General features: G+C 40.1%; 1 protein-coding gene and 1 long non-coding RNA gene across 3 annotated transcripts; one reads left to right on the top strand and one right to left on the bottom strand.

Moving 5' to 3' along the window:
• Positions 1-2,498: 2,498 nt before the first annotated feature.
• On the bottom strand, positions 2,499-10,529 carry CISD2 (CDGSH iron sulfur domain 2). Of its 2 annotated transcripts, XM_039701994.1 has the most exons (4): positions 10,397-10,529; positions 4,578-4,675; positions 3,889-4,002; positions 2,534-2,893 (listed from the first exon to the last, which is right to left on the bottom strand). In XM_039701994.1, the coding sequence occupies exons 1-4, from the start codon at positions 10,497-10,499 to the stop codon at positions 2,804-2,806; spliced, it is 405 nt and encodes a 134-aa protein (XP_039557928.1). In that variant the 5' UTR covers positions 10,500-10,529; the 3' UTR covers positions 2,534-2,803. The 2 variants fall into 2 exon arrangements, with proteins under 2 accessions (XP_039557929.1, XP_039557928.1); XM_039701995.1 differs by lacking the exon at positions 4,578-4,675 and having other exon boundaries at positions 2,499-2,893; positions 3,889-4,100.
• Positions 10,530-10,534: 5 nt separating this feature from the next.
• On the top strand, positions 10,535-15,596 carry LOC120498828. Its single transcript, XR_005626758.1, has 3 exons — positions 10,535-10,629; positions 11,156-11,280; positions 12,244-15,596. It is a non-coding gene; the product is annotated as an uncharacterized LOC120498828 (long non-coding RNA).
• Positions 15,597-16,437: the final 841 nt, after the last annotated feature.

The raw sequence follows: 16,437 nt of genomic DNA, 5'->3' as shown, positions 1-16,437 counted from the left end.
GACCCCTTTCTCCCAGCTTTCATTATATCTTCAAAAAGTTGAAGCTATTACATAGACCTGCAGAGCTAAAATTAAAAGCTTTAATGCTTTATAATGTTCCCTCTCCTTATCGTCCAGAAAGAAAGAAAACACTTGCATCTTTTTGTTAAATGATCTATCAGGACTAAGAACTTAAGACACTAGGGTTTTTTAGTAAGTATCATGACAGTTTCAGCTGCTTTTGAATGGCAACTAACTTTGAGAGATTAGATTTCAGTTTTTATCAGAGTGCGGGTGAAGCGTGACGTTAAAGACCACTTTCCTTTTAACAAAATGCCTTGAAAATCGTTACTGAATAAGGCATAAATTCAAGCCAATTAAATCATTATGCCATGGTATTCTCGTATTTGCAGGAAATCAAAGAAGAGCACAACGTGCAGTAACTGATAAGCAGAGTCCCGCTGTCATGCAGACATAATCAGAGGCACAGTGTGGGGGAAGTCTGAGCGTGCTGTTCCAGGAGGTTCACAAGAACCTCTGCAGCAGAAAGGTCTGAGAGCAGAAAGTGCTCCCAGCAGCCAGCATCCGGCAGTTACAGCAGGCAGCATATGGGAAAAGACAGAAATTGTCTGTCTGCAAGCAGGGAGTCAAACAAGCCAGGGGATGTGATGATGATGTGGTTATAATCACTGCTTAATCTCTCTTTTTCAGCCAAACTGAGCTGTTTATGGAATTTAAACTGAAGTGTAAAATTAACTGTGAAAGAGTCATGGTGTAATAGAGCCACAAAATGGATGGCAATTTCTGTATCTTGCTTTTTAAATAAAGAGTGCAAGAGATCAGATTTTTGGTCAATTGCACTTCAATTATATTTACTTTGTCTACTAGTTGTTCCAAGTCACACAAAAGAACTCTGACTTGCTCTTGCACCACTACAAATTTGTTCCATGCCCTTACAGATATAAGCACAAAAAACCAAAGAAACTGTCCCTGTTTATCCTATAGCCATGTTTGTATATTGCTGTTAAACTATCTCATCTAAGAGCAAGTAGGAATAATTACTTAAGCTGTGTTAAAGATGGAATGAAGAGGTTAAACCTTACACTGTTCTTCTCTTCAAGGAGTATTTTTTTTGAGAAACAAAACTATTTTGCTGTATTACTCACTTTAATAAGGTTTCTCTTAATTTAACAGGTTTGGTAGTGATTTCAGAGGAAACCAAACTGTTTGAACACAGAAGTATCCTGATAAAAGCTGGAAGCACATACAGGCCTGTGTCTAACAAGTCTGCTACAGTAGACTGTGGGTTTTAAACCCTGAAAAAAAAGTCAAAGACATTTGACTTTACATTTCACAGTAATTTTACATTTACACAGTAATTTCTTCACCAAACCCAAGAACTGGCGATTGGTATTCTATATACATCTGTAAGTGAAAACAGTGTAAGACACTTACCTTTAATATTTTTCTTTGTTAAACATGTTTATATCCTAATGGATGAGCAAACTATAAATGTATTGAGGTAAGACTGCCATGAAGCATTTAAACAATAAACATTATACCATGGTTCTGTTACACACTTCGTAAAAGCAGGCATTTAACACACAGTCACATCCTAATCTGCCACTTTTGCTGCAAGGCAAGAGGTTTTGGAACCTAGAACTACAAATCACAAATGGAGGAGGAATGATCTACCTTAACTCTGCTGCTGCTGCAAGAGCCCTCATGTGTGAGAGCAGCTTTCTGACTCGCTTTCTGTTTCAGCACTGTGGTGATCAGCTTTGGCAACAGCTCTGGGGCTTCCAACCTAACAATGGATCAAATGAAATGCTGTTAAGGAATGGGTGAGATCTGTCATGGTACCTTTGTCTAAAACTGTAGCACAGATCAAATTTTTATTTTTAAAATGATGGATACACTATTTCATGGGAGAATTAAGCACTTCAGAATAATTAATTAGAAATCTAGCAGTTAGGCAAGTAGTAATTATCTGCATCTGAACTTAAGCCTCAGCACAGCAATGTTCTGACTTGCCTAAATAATAATTCTGAATGGGTAACAAGCCAAGAGAACAGCTCAGCTCTGCATCCTCAGTTCTGTCTCTTAACCCATTCATCCCTTGAAAATTCCCATTAAAAAAGTAGTGGCTGTGGTGCAAGGGAACTAGCAGGAGGCAAATTTGTGTTTCCTTACCATCAACACAGGGCCCAAAATACAAGGGTAATGGTGGTTACTCCTCAATAGTTTGATTTACATATGGCCTGGAACTGCCAGCATTCCACCTGGGATGCTGTGTGAAGCTTTCCAGCAGTGTGGGGTTTGTCTGAGCTGGGCTGCTTTGTTTAAGACCAACAAACTGCCCACTTAGGCACCACACAGGCCAGACCTTCAGATTGCATGACTTAACACTGATCTGCTGCCTGCAAATACATTCACAAAGGAGAAAGTTGCTGAAAAGCAAAGTAAAACATGACTTGTCTTGAGAACAAACTCAACCGAAAAATGCACTTGAAAGAGTGACAGTTTTATAATTGTATGTTTATACAAAAAAGGCTTAGTTGTAGAAAGTCAATTTATTATTGAAATAAACGACTTATTTACAGAGATAGGTACTTTACAGTTTTACATAGCAGGCAAAATTCTTCTCAGAATAGGGTACCAAAACAGTGACAAATTCATCACTGTCTAAATGCAATTTATTCCAAAAATAAATCTACAGCAATCATCAAACTAAATCATACCAATCACATAACAAAATGCTGTTCCTTGCAACTACAACAGTATAAAAGATTTTTTATCAGTTACGACCTAGATTAAGCATCTGCTATACTTCTTTCTTCTTGAGTATTAGTGGACCTACATTATCTCCTGTTAATTCATTGTGCTTGTTGTGGGAGCCATCACAGACAGGGAACTGAAAAAAAAAAAAAAACAAACACAAGGAATTAGCACAATTCCGTACAGCAGTTGCATGGTGATCTCTGTATTTCTTCCTACACCCTGAGTGCTCTGATAATGTTCCTAGTTCCTCCTGTGATGTCCTGGTTCAACGTCAAACTCCCTGTCTCCTATCAGACACAGGACAACAAACACAGTTAATGGGTAACTAAGTTTGTGAGATCCTAAAATAGCTGTTCCTAGCCACAAAGTCAGGGACAAAGTGTTTTCCATCAAAGAACAGCAAACAAAACAGCCATCACAGCTACAAATGGATTTACCGTGCAACTATTAAGAGTGCTCTTAATAGATTTAGTCATTTGCAACCAGAAAGTACTTTTTTAAGAGAAGCTGGAATACTTGGCTGAAGTGATTAGTCTAAAAGTGAGAATAGCTGAGTAAGCTTCTTCAGTTCAGGGCAGACTTTTCTGTTTTTTATTAAAAAAGGAAAGCATTTGGTCCATGGAAAACAAAACCAGACTATGGTCAGGACACTGAAAATTGAATCAGGAAATGAAAATTGAGGCAAGATGAAATACACTCATTTACATCTAGTTGATTTGGGGGATATGGAATATCCCAACCAGCTGTCTCACTGCTCTGGACCAGATGGGAATCACCAACACAGGCCCGGCCTTATTTCATTCTAGTATGAACAAATTTCTAAGCAAAGTAAGAGTAGTTATCTCTTAATTAGTTGCAATGTATTTCCAAATAGTAAAACAGGTTTGCTTGGTTTTATTCTCACTCACATGTGGTCCCTCTCTAAACATTTCTAGAGAAACACTACTGTTTTTCAAGTTTCTACAGTAGCTTTCTTCATGTAGACGGGTTTGTGCCATTCCACAAAGTTCGGGAAGATGTTCTAATTCCAGACAAAGGCAACAGCTCAACACAGGGCAATCCACACCAAAGCACTGATAAAAATAGACAAGTTTCAATCTCTAATCCTGCAGCAGCACAATGCCTTACCGTCTTCGAACGCCAACACCTGCAGTAAGCTTTAGTGAGGCACAGATCTTCAATGTTGATCTCATTCACTACTTTGGGATTTTCCTTCTGGATCTTGAGGTTAATCAAGCTATCCTTCTGCTGTTTCTTCTTGGGGAGGAAGGGGCGCACAGCGAGGTACCCGAGCAAGGCCAGCACGCCCAGGAAAGGCAGCAACCGCAGCCATTCTGAAACTAGAGATAAGGGGGGATTTAGGCTGGCTTTTGGCACCTCTCCAGCACGGTGCAGCATCAGCTGCTTCCACATGGCTTAGGCTGAGGGCATGAAACGGGGCTGCTCAGTCAGCAGGGCCCTCAGGGCAAACCAGATTCCACTGGTGAGTCTCAAGGAATAAAAAAGAAGACACAGATTAAGTCCTAGGATTTACTCCTGGCAAAGTAAAAATCTGACTTCTAGAATTTAATCTGAAATTGAATTTTATCACTCTAGAAGATGATTCAATGGAAGAATATAAAACATATAGAAGATTTATTGAAATAGGCGACCCTAAAGTACTGGCAAAACCTTCACCAGTCTCTTTGGTTTTATTTTTCAGACCGTGTTTGCTCAGGGATCTGCAACCAGTTTCTGCAACACAGAGAAGGAATGAAACCCAAGATCAGTAGGTCAAGTCACAGAAAATTGCTTTTTACCAAGGAAAGGAAAGGCACCTTCTGCTGTTTCTTCTTGGGGAGGAAGGGGCGCACAGCGAGGTACCCGAGCAAGGCCAGCACGCCCAGGAAAGGCAGCAACCGCAGCCATTCTGAAACTAGAGATAAGGGGGGATTTAGGCTGGCTTTTGGCACCTCTCCAGCACGGTGCAGCATCAGCTGCTTCCACATGGCTTAGGCTGAGGGCATGAAACGGGGCTGCTCAGTCAGCAGGGCCCTCAGGGCAAACCAGATTCCACTGGTGAGTCTCAAGGAATAAAAAAGAAGACACAGATTAAGTCCTAGGATTTACTCCTGGCAAAGTAAAAATCTGACTTCTAGAATTTAATCTGAAATTGAATTTTATCACTCTAGAAGATGATTCAATGGAAGAATATAAAACATATAGAAGATTTATTGAAATAGGCGACCCTAAAGTACTGGCAAAACCTTCACCAGTCTCTTTGGTTTTATTTTTCAGACCGTGTTTGCTCAGGGATCTGCAACCAGTTTCTGCAACACAGAGAAGGAATGAAACCCAAGATCAGTAGGTCAAGTCACAGAAAATTGCTTTTTACCAAGGAAAGGAACTTCTTTCAAGTACAGGTAAAAAAAAAAGTATCCACTGCAGATCTGGCTGCCCTGCTACATCATTATTAATCTTCTAGGCATACTGGTAAGAGAAGACTTAGTGGACTTCTTAAGAAATGCATCAATAATTGGCATTTATGTATATATTATATTTATATTTTCTTTATATATATTTTCTTTATATTTATATATAAAATATATAAGGTGGATCCACTTTTCCAGCAAAACATGTGGTGACAATACTCCAGTGCAATTTAAAACCATGGTGCACTAAAGGTAGAAAGCATTTTTCTAAATTTCTGGAGAATATGTTAAATCTAAACACCCATACAGAAAAGAGTTTAAAAATATTTTAGAAAAGAAAGAAAAAAATATAAGAAGCTGGAACACAAATAGCTGCACAAGCACTTTATAAGACAAGACACTAATCTACTTGCTCTTCTAAATTATTTGTGATTAGAACATAGCAATACTTTGTTCTACAATTTGTTTTTTGAAATTAAGATATACAAGAAAGAAAACGGAAGAGAGCAGGCTAAGGCTGCCAGGTGGGTTTTATCCCTGAGAAAATACATTATTCTGTATAGCTTGATTTTATTTGTACTAGTAAAACACAAGTTTACGCTAATACTTCTCCAGTAGAATCCAGTGGATTTTTCTTAAGGATTTGAATTTTCTGGAATCAGACCATGTCATGAAAATAATCTGTGGGATTAATTTTTTGTTCTTTGTTGCCTTAGATGTGACAGCCACATTTAGTGCATTTATCTGGCAATGCATCACAGCTGCATAAATGCTAAAGGCACTGCAAGAAGTCTCAGCAGTCACTCCCTAGCTGCACCTGCAGCAGTCCCCACAAATCACAATTCACCACATTCACTAAGATTCACTGCAATGCATTAATCTCTGGAGCTCTTTCCTTGATTCCTCCAACAAGCTGCAAGTCCTAAACAATAATTAACACTGAGATACTTAAATTTTTTCAGCTATACAGAATCCTGTGTTTCCTGGACAGCACTGCCTGTTTGCCTTTTCTAGCATTAGTTTTCCAGAACACTCCATCAATGCCATCAGGAATCCAAATACACTTTCTGACCATACCTGAAGGACTGACTTGGAAAGTATTTCAAGAGAGGAAAAATATTTGGTCACTGAAAAAAACTTCCAAACTTTGTATTTAATCTGACTGTTGGCAAAAATGTGGATCTCTACAAAGCTACTCCTCTGAACTCCAAGACAGAAAAGACATTCCAAGAGGCACCCCAGCACAAGGGCATCTGTCAAGTGTGTGGTGAATAGAACTGGGCTAAGATTGACACACAAAAAGGACACGTCTCACACTCTGATACAGCATCAAAATCAGAACAGTGGTCATGTCTATGAATGGCTCACAGCCAGTTGGGTTCATACAAGTGAAAGAGGAACATGATAGCTGTAACCTCTGAGAAAGCAAATTAGAAATAAACATGAATAGGATGTACAAGGCTGTTATTTAGGATGGTTATTATTTAATATTTGTACCAAGATAACTGCTGATAAATAGTTTTGTCCTCACTAGCCAGTAAATTCTGTGCTTACTTCTAATCTGGGAATCTCTGGAAAGCCCCCAGTTACATTCATGTCTACACTAATCACAAACTGGCCTGTTATTGCCAAAAGACTGCCTGAAGCTCCTGTGTTTAAACTGAAAAATCAATGTGATCATGTTCTAAGGCATGAGATACAAGACACTGTCAGAGATCTTTAAACTAATGCAATGCCTTCCTACAAGTGTAGACTGGACTGCTCTGGTTTTGAAGCCATGCATACCTTTCAGAAGCAGATGTAGGGCAATTCACAAGACTTTATTTTCACTGCTGACAATTCAGAATTCAGCCATTACACTGATTCTGGAGATTCTTTATCAGTTCTGCTGCATGGGGAGAGGCAGATTTTGGAGACAGAAATGAAGAGTAGTGTATGGAACAGGTCAGTCTTCAGACTTGTGTTAGATAGAGACTAATCCCAAAGATAAATCCTGGAAAATATCAGAAACCAGAGAATTCCAAGAAGCTGAGGCAATGGATATTTTCAAGGAGAGGTGGTCTTAATTTTGAGTCCAACAGTAACACATCCAAAACCAAAAGAAACACATACACTATGAACAAAGGTACAGACCAGCCACTGAGAAATAAATCAAAACAGGTGATTGTCTTCCATCAACTACTCCTTTGGTACCTTTGACTTATTTTTCAGCTACTTTTTGTGGAAATATCCCTATGCAGACCCAAAAGTAGCTTCTTACAGTAACAGCGCAACTGCAAATCAAAATTTTAACAAGTATTAACTACCAGTCAAAAGGAATATTGGAACTGTGCTTGTATATTCTCTAAACTGATGACATTCTTCATGCAAATTTGAAGTACTAATTACATTATTTTCAGAACTAACAAGCAGATCTATCCTGGTTTTGTTGTTTGCTATTTTGAGGTGAATGTCTATGCCATTTTAATGACACCCTCCAGGACAAAAAGCAATGCTGGCATGAGATAACACTGCTCATTTCACTGAACTTGGGAAGACTAAAGAAGCAATGACAAGACACTGAAAGAAGCTTCTGAGTAGCACAGCGTGATAATTTAGATATCCACTTTCAAACCCAAGGTCAAACATACTTTCCTTCCTCCCTCACTGCTTTTACTTCAGGAGGTGTGCACTGGATGTTAACAGTGTTTCTCTTCAAACAAGCAGTTTTTCATTCTGGTTTTGTAAGGTCACACCAGACAACACATGTCCAGATCCTTAACCAGCACACTATACAACATCCTATAAAAAAACAAAATACTCCATATACTTTTGTTCTGTTGTTTCTACCACTGATATACTACAGGACCTGAAATTGCATCTGCCTACAAGCTAATGAGAGTTTAGAAGCAATGGAAGAGTTAAAAGACTGCACTGCTCCAAATCTGGATTCTGGCCTGCATTTGCAAACAAGGTCTATGTTGCCCAGTGTTTCATAGTGCTGGTCCCTCATTAAGTTCAATAGATGCCACCAAAGGGCAAATATTAATGCACTTTAAATGTTATTAGACCAATGCTGCTTCTCACTTTGCAAAAAGGAGCAAAGTCTGCCATTTGCCAAAGAATATATTTTGTAATTTGTGATAGCAGCAAACACAGAAGGGAACATTAATTTCCTCTATTTTCTGATAGTCTTTCCTAATGATAATTCACTGCAAAATAACCCCAGGACTGGGAATCCCCTGCTCTTAGAGGACTGAAACTTTAGGACAGGACAAAGACCAGAGCAACACAGAAGAGGCAGCACTTGCTCAAGAATCATTTTCTCAAATGAAACTTAAGACTGACAGCAGCTCTGTGTGCAAGTAAGCACACAACTCTTCAACGAGCAATGACATTTCAATGACTTTGAATAACCTTTACACCCTGAGATGGCAATTTTTTAATGTAGGTGCCTAGGATGCAGTGTCCTACAAAATCCTTCTCAAAACTCTCGTTCTGTTGCACTTACTCTATGCCATAACTTGAAGCATCTGTAAAGTTTTGCTTTTTTCCCTCCATTTTCATTCATATTCACCCTAGGAGGAAGATGTATAAGCATGGCAGCAGATACTAGTCTAGCTTACTATTGAAAAAAAATTTGAAAATGTAAAAATGTTCTCTCTAGATGTATTTTTAAATATACCTTTGTCTCCTGTTTTTAGACTCCATACAAAAAATCACTAAGAACTAGTAGCAGTGGATTTTTCAGGTATGCTCCTTAAATCCTACCTGTTCTCAAAAGCAGTTTCTGACTCAGCTCCTTCTTTTACTTTCAGTAAAAGTATTTTTTTACTTTTAGTTTAGTAATTTTGGGACTGACATTTCACATGTTTGGTCTACACTTCAGGAATCAGTTATTTGCTTCTTGTCCTCTCTCAAATTCGAGGAAGTACCTTGAAGTCAGTGGGGTAAACAATGTGACAACAAAACAGTTCTCCCACGCTGATCACACTAGGTAAGGACCCCAAAGCCCTGATTTTGGTCTACAGACCAAACCTTCCAGAGGTTTTCAGAATAAATCATATTACTACTACGCATTATGAGTACAGAAAACTGCACAAATAAAATCCTTTACAGAATAAAGTCCACAAATAAAACCCTGTTACAGAAAGACATGGTTAGACAAGTGAAGCAGTGAGATACTAAAATATTACTAAGCTTAAGAAATTTTAAGTCAAGCTGTGGTTACAAGGGCAATTGGCTTCAGTAGTAAACTGCCAAATACTAGAAACAGGAGAAGTTGCATTGTTCTGTAGTTTGTTTTATCCTCCACTACCTCCCAACTTTGTAGCTTTAAACAGCTTTTTCACTGCTTTTTCATATGAGGCAGTACTTGTGGAAGAACAGTTACTTTAAAAGAGATTTGCTTGTTTCTGAGGAAGATAATGAGACTTGCAGTTCACAGGCAGCATAAACATGCTAGGAATAAAAGAAGCGCTTAAAGGCAGCTTTAAATAAACTGTGCCTGTTCTAAATTTAACCATTTTCCAACACTATTACAGTCGTGGTGTTAGTGCTGCAAGATACACGGTTGATTCTGCACTTTGATAACTTTTTCTACTTCTACTTTCTGTGGAGAGCGTTCCTTCCTTGTGGTGGCCGAACCAGTCCTGTCACCGGACACAGCCGCCGAGCCCGGGCCCAGAGCCCCGGCGCACTGAGCGCCACAGCGGGCAGCCGCAGCCACTCCTGTGCTGGTCACTGTCACAGGGCCACAATCAATGAACCGGGGCTTCTACCTCCTCACGCAGAACATACTTACAAAACCGACTCAATTTAAAAACCACCCGAAATTTATGTATGTGGCAGGTTCCCAGAAAGAGATTTTTTTGGTTTAACTCGGTACAGATGCGGCCTTTGACCCGTGAGGAAGACGAAGAGGCCGTGCTTTAGGCCTCCGGCTGAATCCCAATCCCTGCCGGCGCACGGCCTCCGGCTCACCGGCCTTGGTTCCCAGAGGAATTTCAACGCGAACGTTTTACTCTGTCCCTGCCCTTCATCCCGACAGCTGCCCCGCCCCACAGGGCCCCCACAGCTCCTGTCGGGCCATCCTCCTGCTGCGGCAGTTCAGGGCTCGGGGTTCCCCGTTCCGGACGCGCCCGGCAGACAGCGAGCGACGCCGGGAGCGAGGGCTCAGAGCCGGGTCCCGGGCAGGACCGACCGCGCCGCCGGGGCGGGAAGGGGGTCCCGCTCCCCCCGCCTACCTGTGAGGCGGAGGAAGCCGCCGACGCTCTCGGGCAGCGGCAGGCGCTTGAGGTACGCGGGCAGCTGGACCTTGACGATGCGGGCCAAAGTCTCCAGCACCATTGCCGGCCGCTCCCGCCGTCCCCTCGCGCGCCGGCCACATTTGTTTGTTTGTTTGTTTGTTTTCACTTTATTTTATTGTTATGCCTAGGAGACTGGACATTTTTCGGCACAGACAATCCTCCCTGTATAGGTAGGTGAAAAAGTGGGAAGCATGTAGCCGTTCTGGGTCAGTTTAGACAATCCATCCATACCTGGAGACTCTAATGTTAGTCCCTTGGTCATGACAACACCGTTTGGTTCAAGGTGCTTTGCTATCTTAAGTGAATCTATCAAGTGCTAGTAGCATACAGCACAGAGCATGAGCAGGAAAGCCAAAGGAGCACAATCCTACAAGACCTATCTCCTACCTTCCATGATCCTGACTGAAGCACAGTTCTCTCTCCTCCCTGAAATCTCACCATATCTACCCAAATCAACTGTCTACTTTTCCTGCTGGGAAATATGGGAAGCTAAGTTTAGGATAAATCAAATTTATTTCTGCTTCTGGCTTAGTACTTTTCTACCTGTGGCCCTACATTAACATTTCCTGATGAATCATCAGCTTTAGCTAGTGGGAATATTCCTGTGATCTCAGAGTATCTAAGTTCCCTACCTCACCTAAATTTATTCATGTAGTGACTGTGTCTGATGTCCTAAGATGATTCTTTCTTGTCTAGGCAGATGCCAGCTATTAGACAAGATAATGAAAGAGTAAAACACTTGGTTGTTCCTGTAAAAATTATACATCAGATGTCGTGATGTGACCTCCTTTGTGTGACTTTCTGAGGGAAGAATACATAAGGTAAATACTCCAGCCCTAAATCAAGCAACTTCACACTGAGGTGAAGAACCTCTGTCCTACCCTCCTCCTCCCCAGATTCTTCTGCTCTTCCAGCTTCTCTGGATGCTGGTAGCACATTGTGGGGAAGCTCCTGAGTCCTGCTGTGCTGCCTTTGATCAGTGCTGCACTCAGCACAGTGCAAGTCCATCTGCACATGTTGCAGGGAGGAATTGCTCTCCCTGTGCCCCTCCTGTTGTGTAGGGATCAGCTGACATGAGTCACAGATGGGTTTGGTTTATCAAAGTCTGAAAGTCACAGATCATGGCAAGCCTATAAAGAAAATGAAACCTGAATGAGGTCCTTAACCAAAGCAGAAGTGAAAAGTGGTCTTTAGAAACCCAGTTTGAACCGGAGCACAGGAGATGCAAGTTCACTCTGCAATTTGGCTGCAGACTTCCTGATTGCTTTAAGGTGGGAAATGTAAACTTCAGGCTTGCTCAGTCCTGCAGGAAAGAACAGGGTTTTACACAGTAATCCATCTTTAGAGACAACATCATGGGTTCAGAACTTAGTCAACATCAGGAGGTTTAGCAGGCAGGTGTGACATCTTCCCTCTGTTACACATGTTTAACACCCTCTGTGGACATTCTTATTCCAGAGGCAGATTGCTTCTTCAGGCTTTTATCAGCGTATTTTTCAACTCAAATATCAATACTGTTTGGTGTCTGGAAAATTTTCTCACTTTTTTGTGGGGAGAGTAATATGCAACAATTAGTTCTTGTATGTTTAGTTTCAGTCTGTGAGCTGTTAAAAAGTAGAGATTGCCTCTGCTTGTGTGTTTCATGCTAAATCTGGCCACTGAAACTCTGGTCTTGGGAGGATATGTAGAAGATGCTGTAATAAAAGAGCTGCAGAAAAAGCTCAAACATAGATACTTAAACAGAACCTAGGTCACCTGTGTGGAAAGATGAATATTGCTTTCAGCACTAGGTATCCTCTATCACTGGGATTTTTCATCTGGCAAGAACATTACGGATAAAATGGAGCACGGAGCCCACATGAAGAGATCTCCATCCACAGGGCTATCTTAGGTCTTTGACATGGAATTCCCCAAGCTTTGCCCAAATGAGAACCAGCCTGTGCTTTGGTAAGAATGGTAGAAAAGTTTGTGCTGCAGATGATGTTTGGCAGAATTTGTTCTTGTCACTACAACATAGCTGCACTGGTCCTGCTCACAGCAGAAATAAGAGCTGCCTTCAGCATCCACAAGCTGGTTGGTCCTGGTCCAACAGACTGAGGATAGATGAAAGGAATCTGTTTGTGTTCCTCCTTATGCTACCCTTTGAAAATTGCTCTGTTTCCCTCTGCACTTAATTCAGCTGTAAAATGAGATAATATTTACTAGTCTGTCTAGAACCTGTGAGATTTACAAAGGAGAAGAACATCTCTAACTTACATATATTTATATTATTTTACCAAGTACACAACAGTAAGGATAAAAGATAAAAGGTTCTGAGGCAGCAGACACAATTCTTACATCAGTAAAACAAGTCTAAGTAGCACAGTAATTTGCTCAGTACTCTTTCATTGTAATGAGCTTTTCTATCAAGAGGATGTCTGGTGTTGTTTCAACCACTTTCTTGGAATTGGTATTGCCATTTTCCAAACTGACCACCTGGAATAATGTCTGCAGCAGGCTAAAGTACTACTGCCAGCTAAAAGGGCTGGCTTCTGTGATCAGCAAACACAAATCTCCTGTCTAGGAAGAAGCCAGATCTCTCCCTTTGTATTTGAATCATTTCACAATGGGGTGCGATTAGCTGCTGTTCCTGTGGTATGCAAAGATCTCTCTCTCTTCCAGTTCCCCAAAAGCAAGCAAAATCATTACACCCCAAAAGAGCTGTAGGAACTGGGATTCACTTCATGCAATATCTCCATCAGCTAGTTATGCAGCACTGTCAACATCCAGCTATTAAATAACTGAATATGAAAAACTAAGCAGACTGGCTTAAAATTGGATATAAGACCACGTAGATGCAGTTACCTTCCTGTATTTTATGCATAATAACATTGTAAGCAACTTGCAGTTGCACTGCACACAGGTTAGGTTTTTATTTCATATTTTTACATCCAGAGGTTTAGTTGCCCAGAGAAGAAAGCTGAGAGTGTTGTGCTTTCACTTGACTCTGAGACCTGGCACCTTAAGTGGCTTCTGCTGGTGTTTATTGAAAATAGCTACCTGTCCATGGTGGGCAAAGTGTTTGAGAGAAAAATAAGGAAAGAAATCACATTTATAAGAAAATCAGTGGGGTAATCATGTGATAGCATAATGTTCATGTTATACAATTACTACTAAATGAGCATGGCATTACTTTCTAATCTAGATAATGTCCAAGAATTTTACAATGTAACCACTATGTTTTGAAAGGAGGTGCTATCATAATTGCCTAGGTAACAGCAGTGTCCCACTAACAGCATGTATTATTGTTGAATTTTAAAAATCCCTGCAGCTTAGAATGGTATTTATTGTTGGAGATTGTAGGGAATTAATTTTGAAGAGAATGAATATAGCAAACAAGAATGTAAAAAAAAATTGCAAGATTTCTAAGAATTGCATCAGGTTTCAACATGGCAACTTTGTACATGAGAGAACAGAACAGTAGATGCTGTTTTTATTTATTCAAGAAAAATGCCATGCTTTGATCCCTCAGCCATGGGTTTAACACTTTAATTCCTTTCTCTGATTGCTACTGCTGGGGAGTGGGAAATGTTACCCATGAGTTTGGTGTAAAACAAAGTTGAATAAATCCCCAGCTCAAGAAAAAAGAAGTGTCTTCAGTGCTAACTTCCCAGATAGCCCCAGCCAAAGTTGAGTTACTTTCTGCTTACATTGTATGGGTTTTTCCGAGCTGGAGCTGTCTTTTAATGAAGTGGTTGTCACTGGTAGTGGTTTCTACAGCTACTCTAACAGCTGCAGAAATAGCACAAGATGAAACTAAGAATATCCACTCTTTTACCCTGAGTTGAAATTGCATTTATTTAAAGGACCAAAAGCAACGAGTTGTATGACATGGACATGAAACTGTTGTAAAAATCATCAGTCAAGTAACACTAACAATGCACAAGAAAGTACACAGTAAATTTGATATTGCAATGAGTTTTAAATTGTGACCCATTAAACAAATCACCCAGTTTTTCCATCTGCACTAGTAGCTGATCCAGTACGTACTGCTTGTGAGGATCCAGAATTATCTGATTGCTGGTCACATACAAACTTGCATAGATTTGGAGCTTCATTGGCTTCCAGGCAGCTGCTATTTCACAAGTTTTACTCAAATCAGAACAAGTATCTTTAGGATTCACTAATATGTTCATAAGAGACCAGATATGTTATTGATTTGTAGCAAGTTCTGCCTGGTTTGTTGCAATAAACCAGACTGCAAAATCCCTGATTGTTCCCTGGGAGGAAGCTGCAGTGATGGAAAACAGATACATTCTCCCCTTCACTAAAGGACCTACAGAGGACAAAGCTGACATAATCTGGAAAGTGCACACTGTTAAATGAACAGATGTGAAGTAAAACCACTACCAAAACTCTACAAGCTGTGCTCATAATGGGAATTCTGGGGACAAGAAGATATATATATATATATATATATGTCAGTATATTCTCAGCAACAGACCACTCACCTTTCCTTTTTAAACTGCATTGATGAGTGAAGACTGTCTATTCTTGACCAGATATCTGAGGATATCTTTTTTCCCTTAGTACTTTACTCCCTTGGCATAACAGCTGTCACTGAAAGATATTTCCTTCATTTTGGAAGGCAAAGGTGGGAATGCCACAAAACTAATTCCTGTGATGCAATGTGCATTCTTTGGCACTGGCTAATTATAGCACACAAGAGCTACCAGCTTCCCTGCTGAAGACAGAGTAGGTGATCCCTGCTGTAGGGCTGCACTCTGCTCTTGGGTTCTACCTGTGTCACAGTGCCCAGTGACACTGCAGTGAAAGGGCAGTTTGTCATCCCTTCTCAGACAGCTGTGCAACAACAGCACTGAGGAGATTTCCCCTTTTCAAGGTTAGCCAGGTCTGGCACTGACAGTAACCCATACTCGTTCTCTGTCATCTCACAAGAGTAAAGAGGAGCAAAAGAAAAACCTCAGCCCCCAAACACCATGCCTCTTAGTATAGACAAGTGTATGTTCAACAGATGGAGATGAAAGCCAGGAAAAAGTGGCTATCTTGATTCCATGGCAATGACATGGAATAGTATTACAGCTGGTAAATAAGATTAATACAGCCTCACTTATGCCTATCTTACTAATGCTTTTTCCTTTCTATTTTTTTTTCCAGACATTCCCCATCTTCTGGACCAAATTCAGTTATAGCACAGTGCACTTCTAGATCTACACAGTTGGCTATTCCCTAGATCTTTAAGTTACTTCATTTACTTTAAAAGATATTGCCAGAAATTTATATAAATTATGTACTCCAGCCCAGTGCAGAGAGCTATATGGTCTGTAAATATTTTTTTTTAAATTAGATGTTTTCTCTGCTGATTCAAAGGGGGAAAAAAGTAACTAACACAAAATGTAGGATATAAACATATCACCCCCAAATTTACAGAACTTACTTTAAAGGAAATGTAATCCTAATGGCTGTGAAAAGTACATGATAATTGAGAGGCATTCATGTTGAACAACATGCTAGGAGAGTGCTTTTGGAGACTGGGAAAAGATCCCTTTATATTAGAACAGAAAGCTTCTTTTATTGAAAGCTTATGTTGTGATAGTGTCTATAGTTAATTTATTAAAACACTAAGAATGTTTTAAAATGTTTTCCCAAGAGGAATTAAATTAATTTTGTTTAGGTTCTATTTTTCACTTTTGTGTGAGTTACTTTGACAGTTTCATGGACAGAAATGTTTTGATTATTCAGGAAACAAGTATAGTAGAAACCACTGATGCACATAGTCCCTCAAATTGCCTGTCCAACAGGATTTGATACTGTCAAATATCCTGAATGATGAATGGGTAAGGGTATAATTTAGTCTCCAAGTACCTGAGTCCTCCATTTCTATTGTAGCAGTGCTTTTCTTATATGGGAGCTAAATGGAGATTATAAAATCATTTAAGATAAGCCACCAAGTAGTCAGGAAGGAAATTATCTTTTCT

This window comes from Passer montanus, unplaced genomic scaffold (assembly GCF_014805655.1).
Source record: "Passer montanus isolate IOZ18808 unplaced genomic scaffold, ASM1480565v1 scaffold151, whole genome shotgun sequence".
In the NCBI taxonomy this organism is placed as follows: Eukaryota; Metazoa; Chordata; class Aves; order Passeriformes; family Passeridae; genus Passer; species Passer montanus.
The sequence above is the reverse complement of the archived record's forward strand: the minus strand, read 5'-3'. Positions and strand labels throughout refer to the sequence as shown.

What these genes read in the sequence shown, in the direction of transcription:
- CISD2 (XM_039701995.1), bottom strand. Translation starts at nt 10,499, where the DNA reads ATGGTGCTGGAGACTTTGGCCCGCATCGTCAAGGTCCAGCTGCCCGCG. An exon ending in CGGCTTCCTCCGCCTCACAG is followed by an intron (nt 4,101 to 10,396) that starts GTAGGCGGGGGG and finishes CCTTATCTCTAG; the next exon opens with TTTCAGAATGGCTGCGGTTG. An exon ending in GGTGTTGGCGTTCGAAGACG is followed by an intron (nt 2,894 to 3,888) that starts GTAAGGCATTGT and finishes TTTTTTTTTCAG; the next exon opens with TTCCCTGTCTGTGATGGCTC.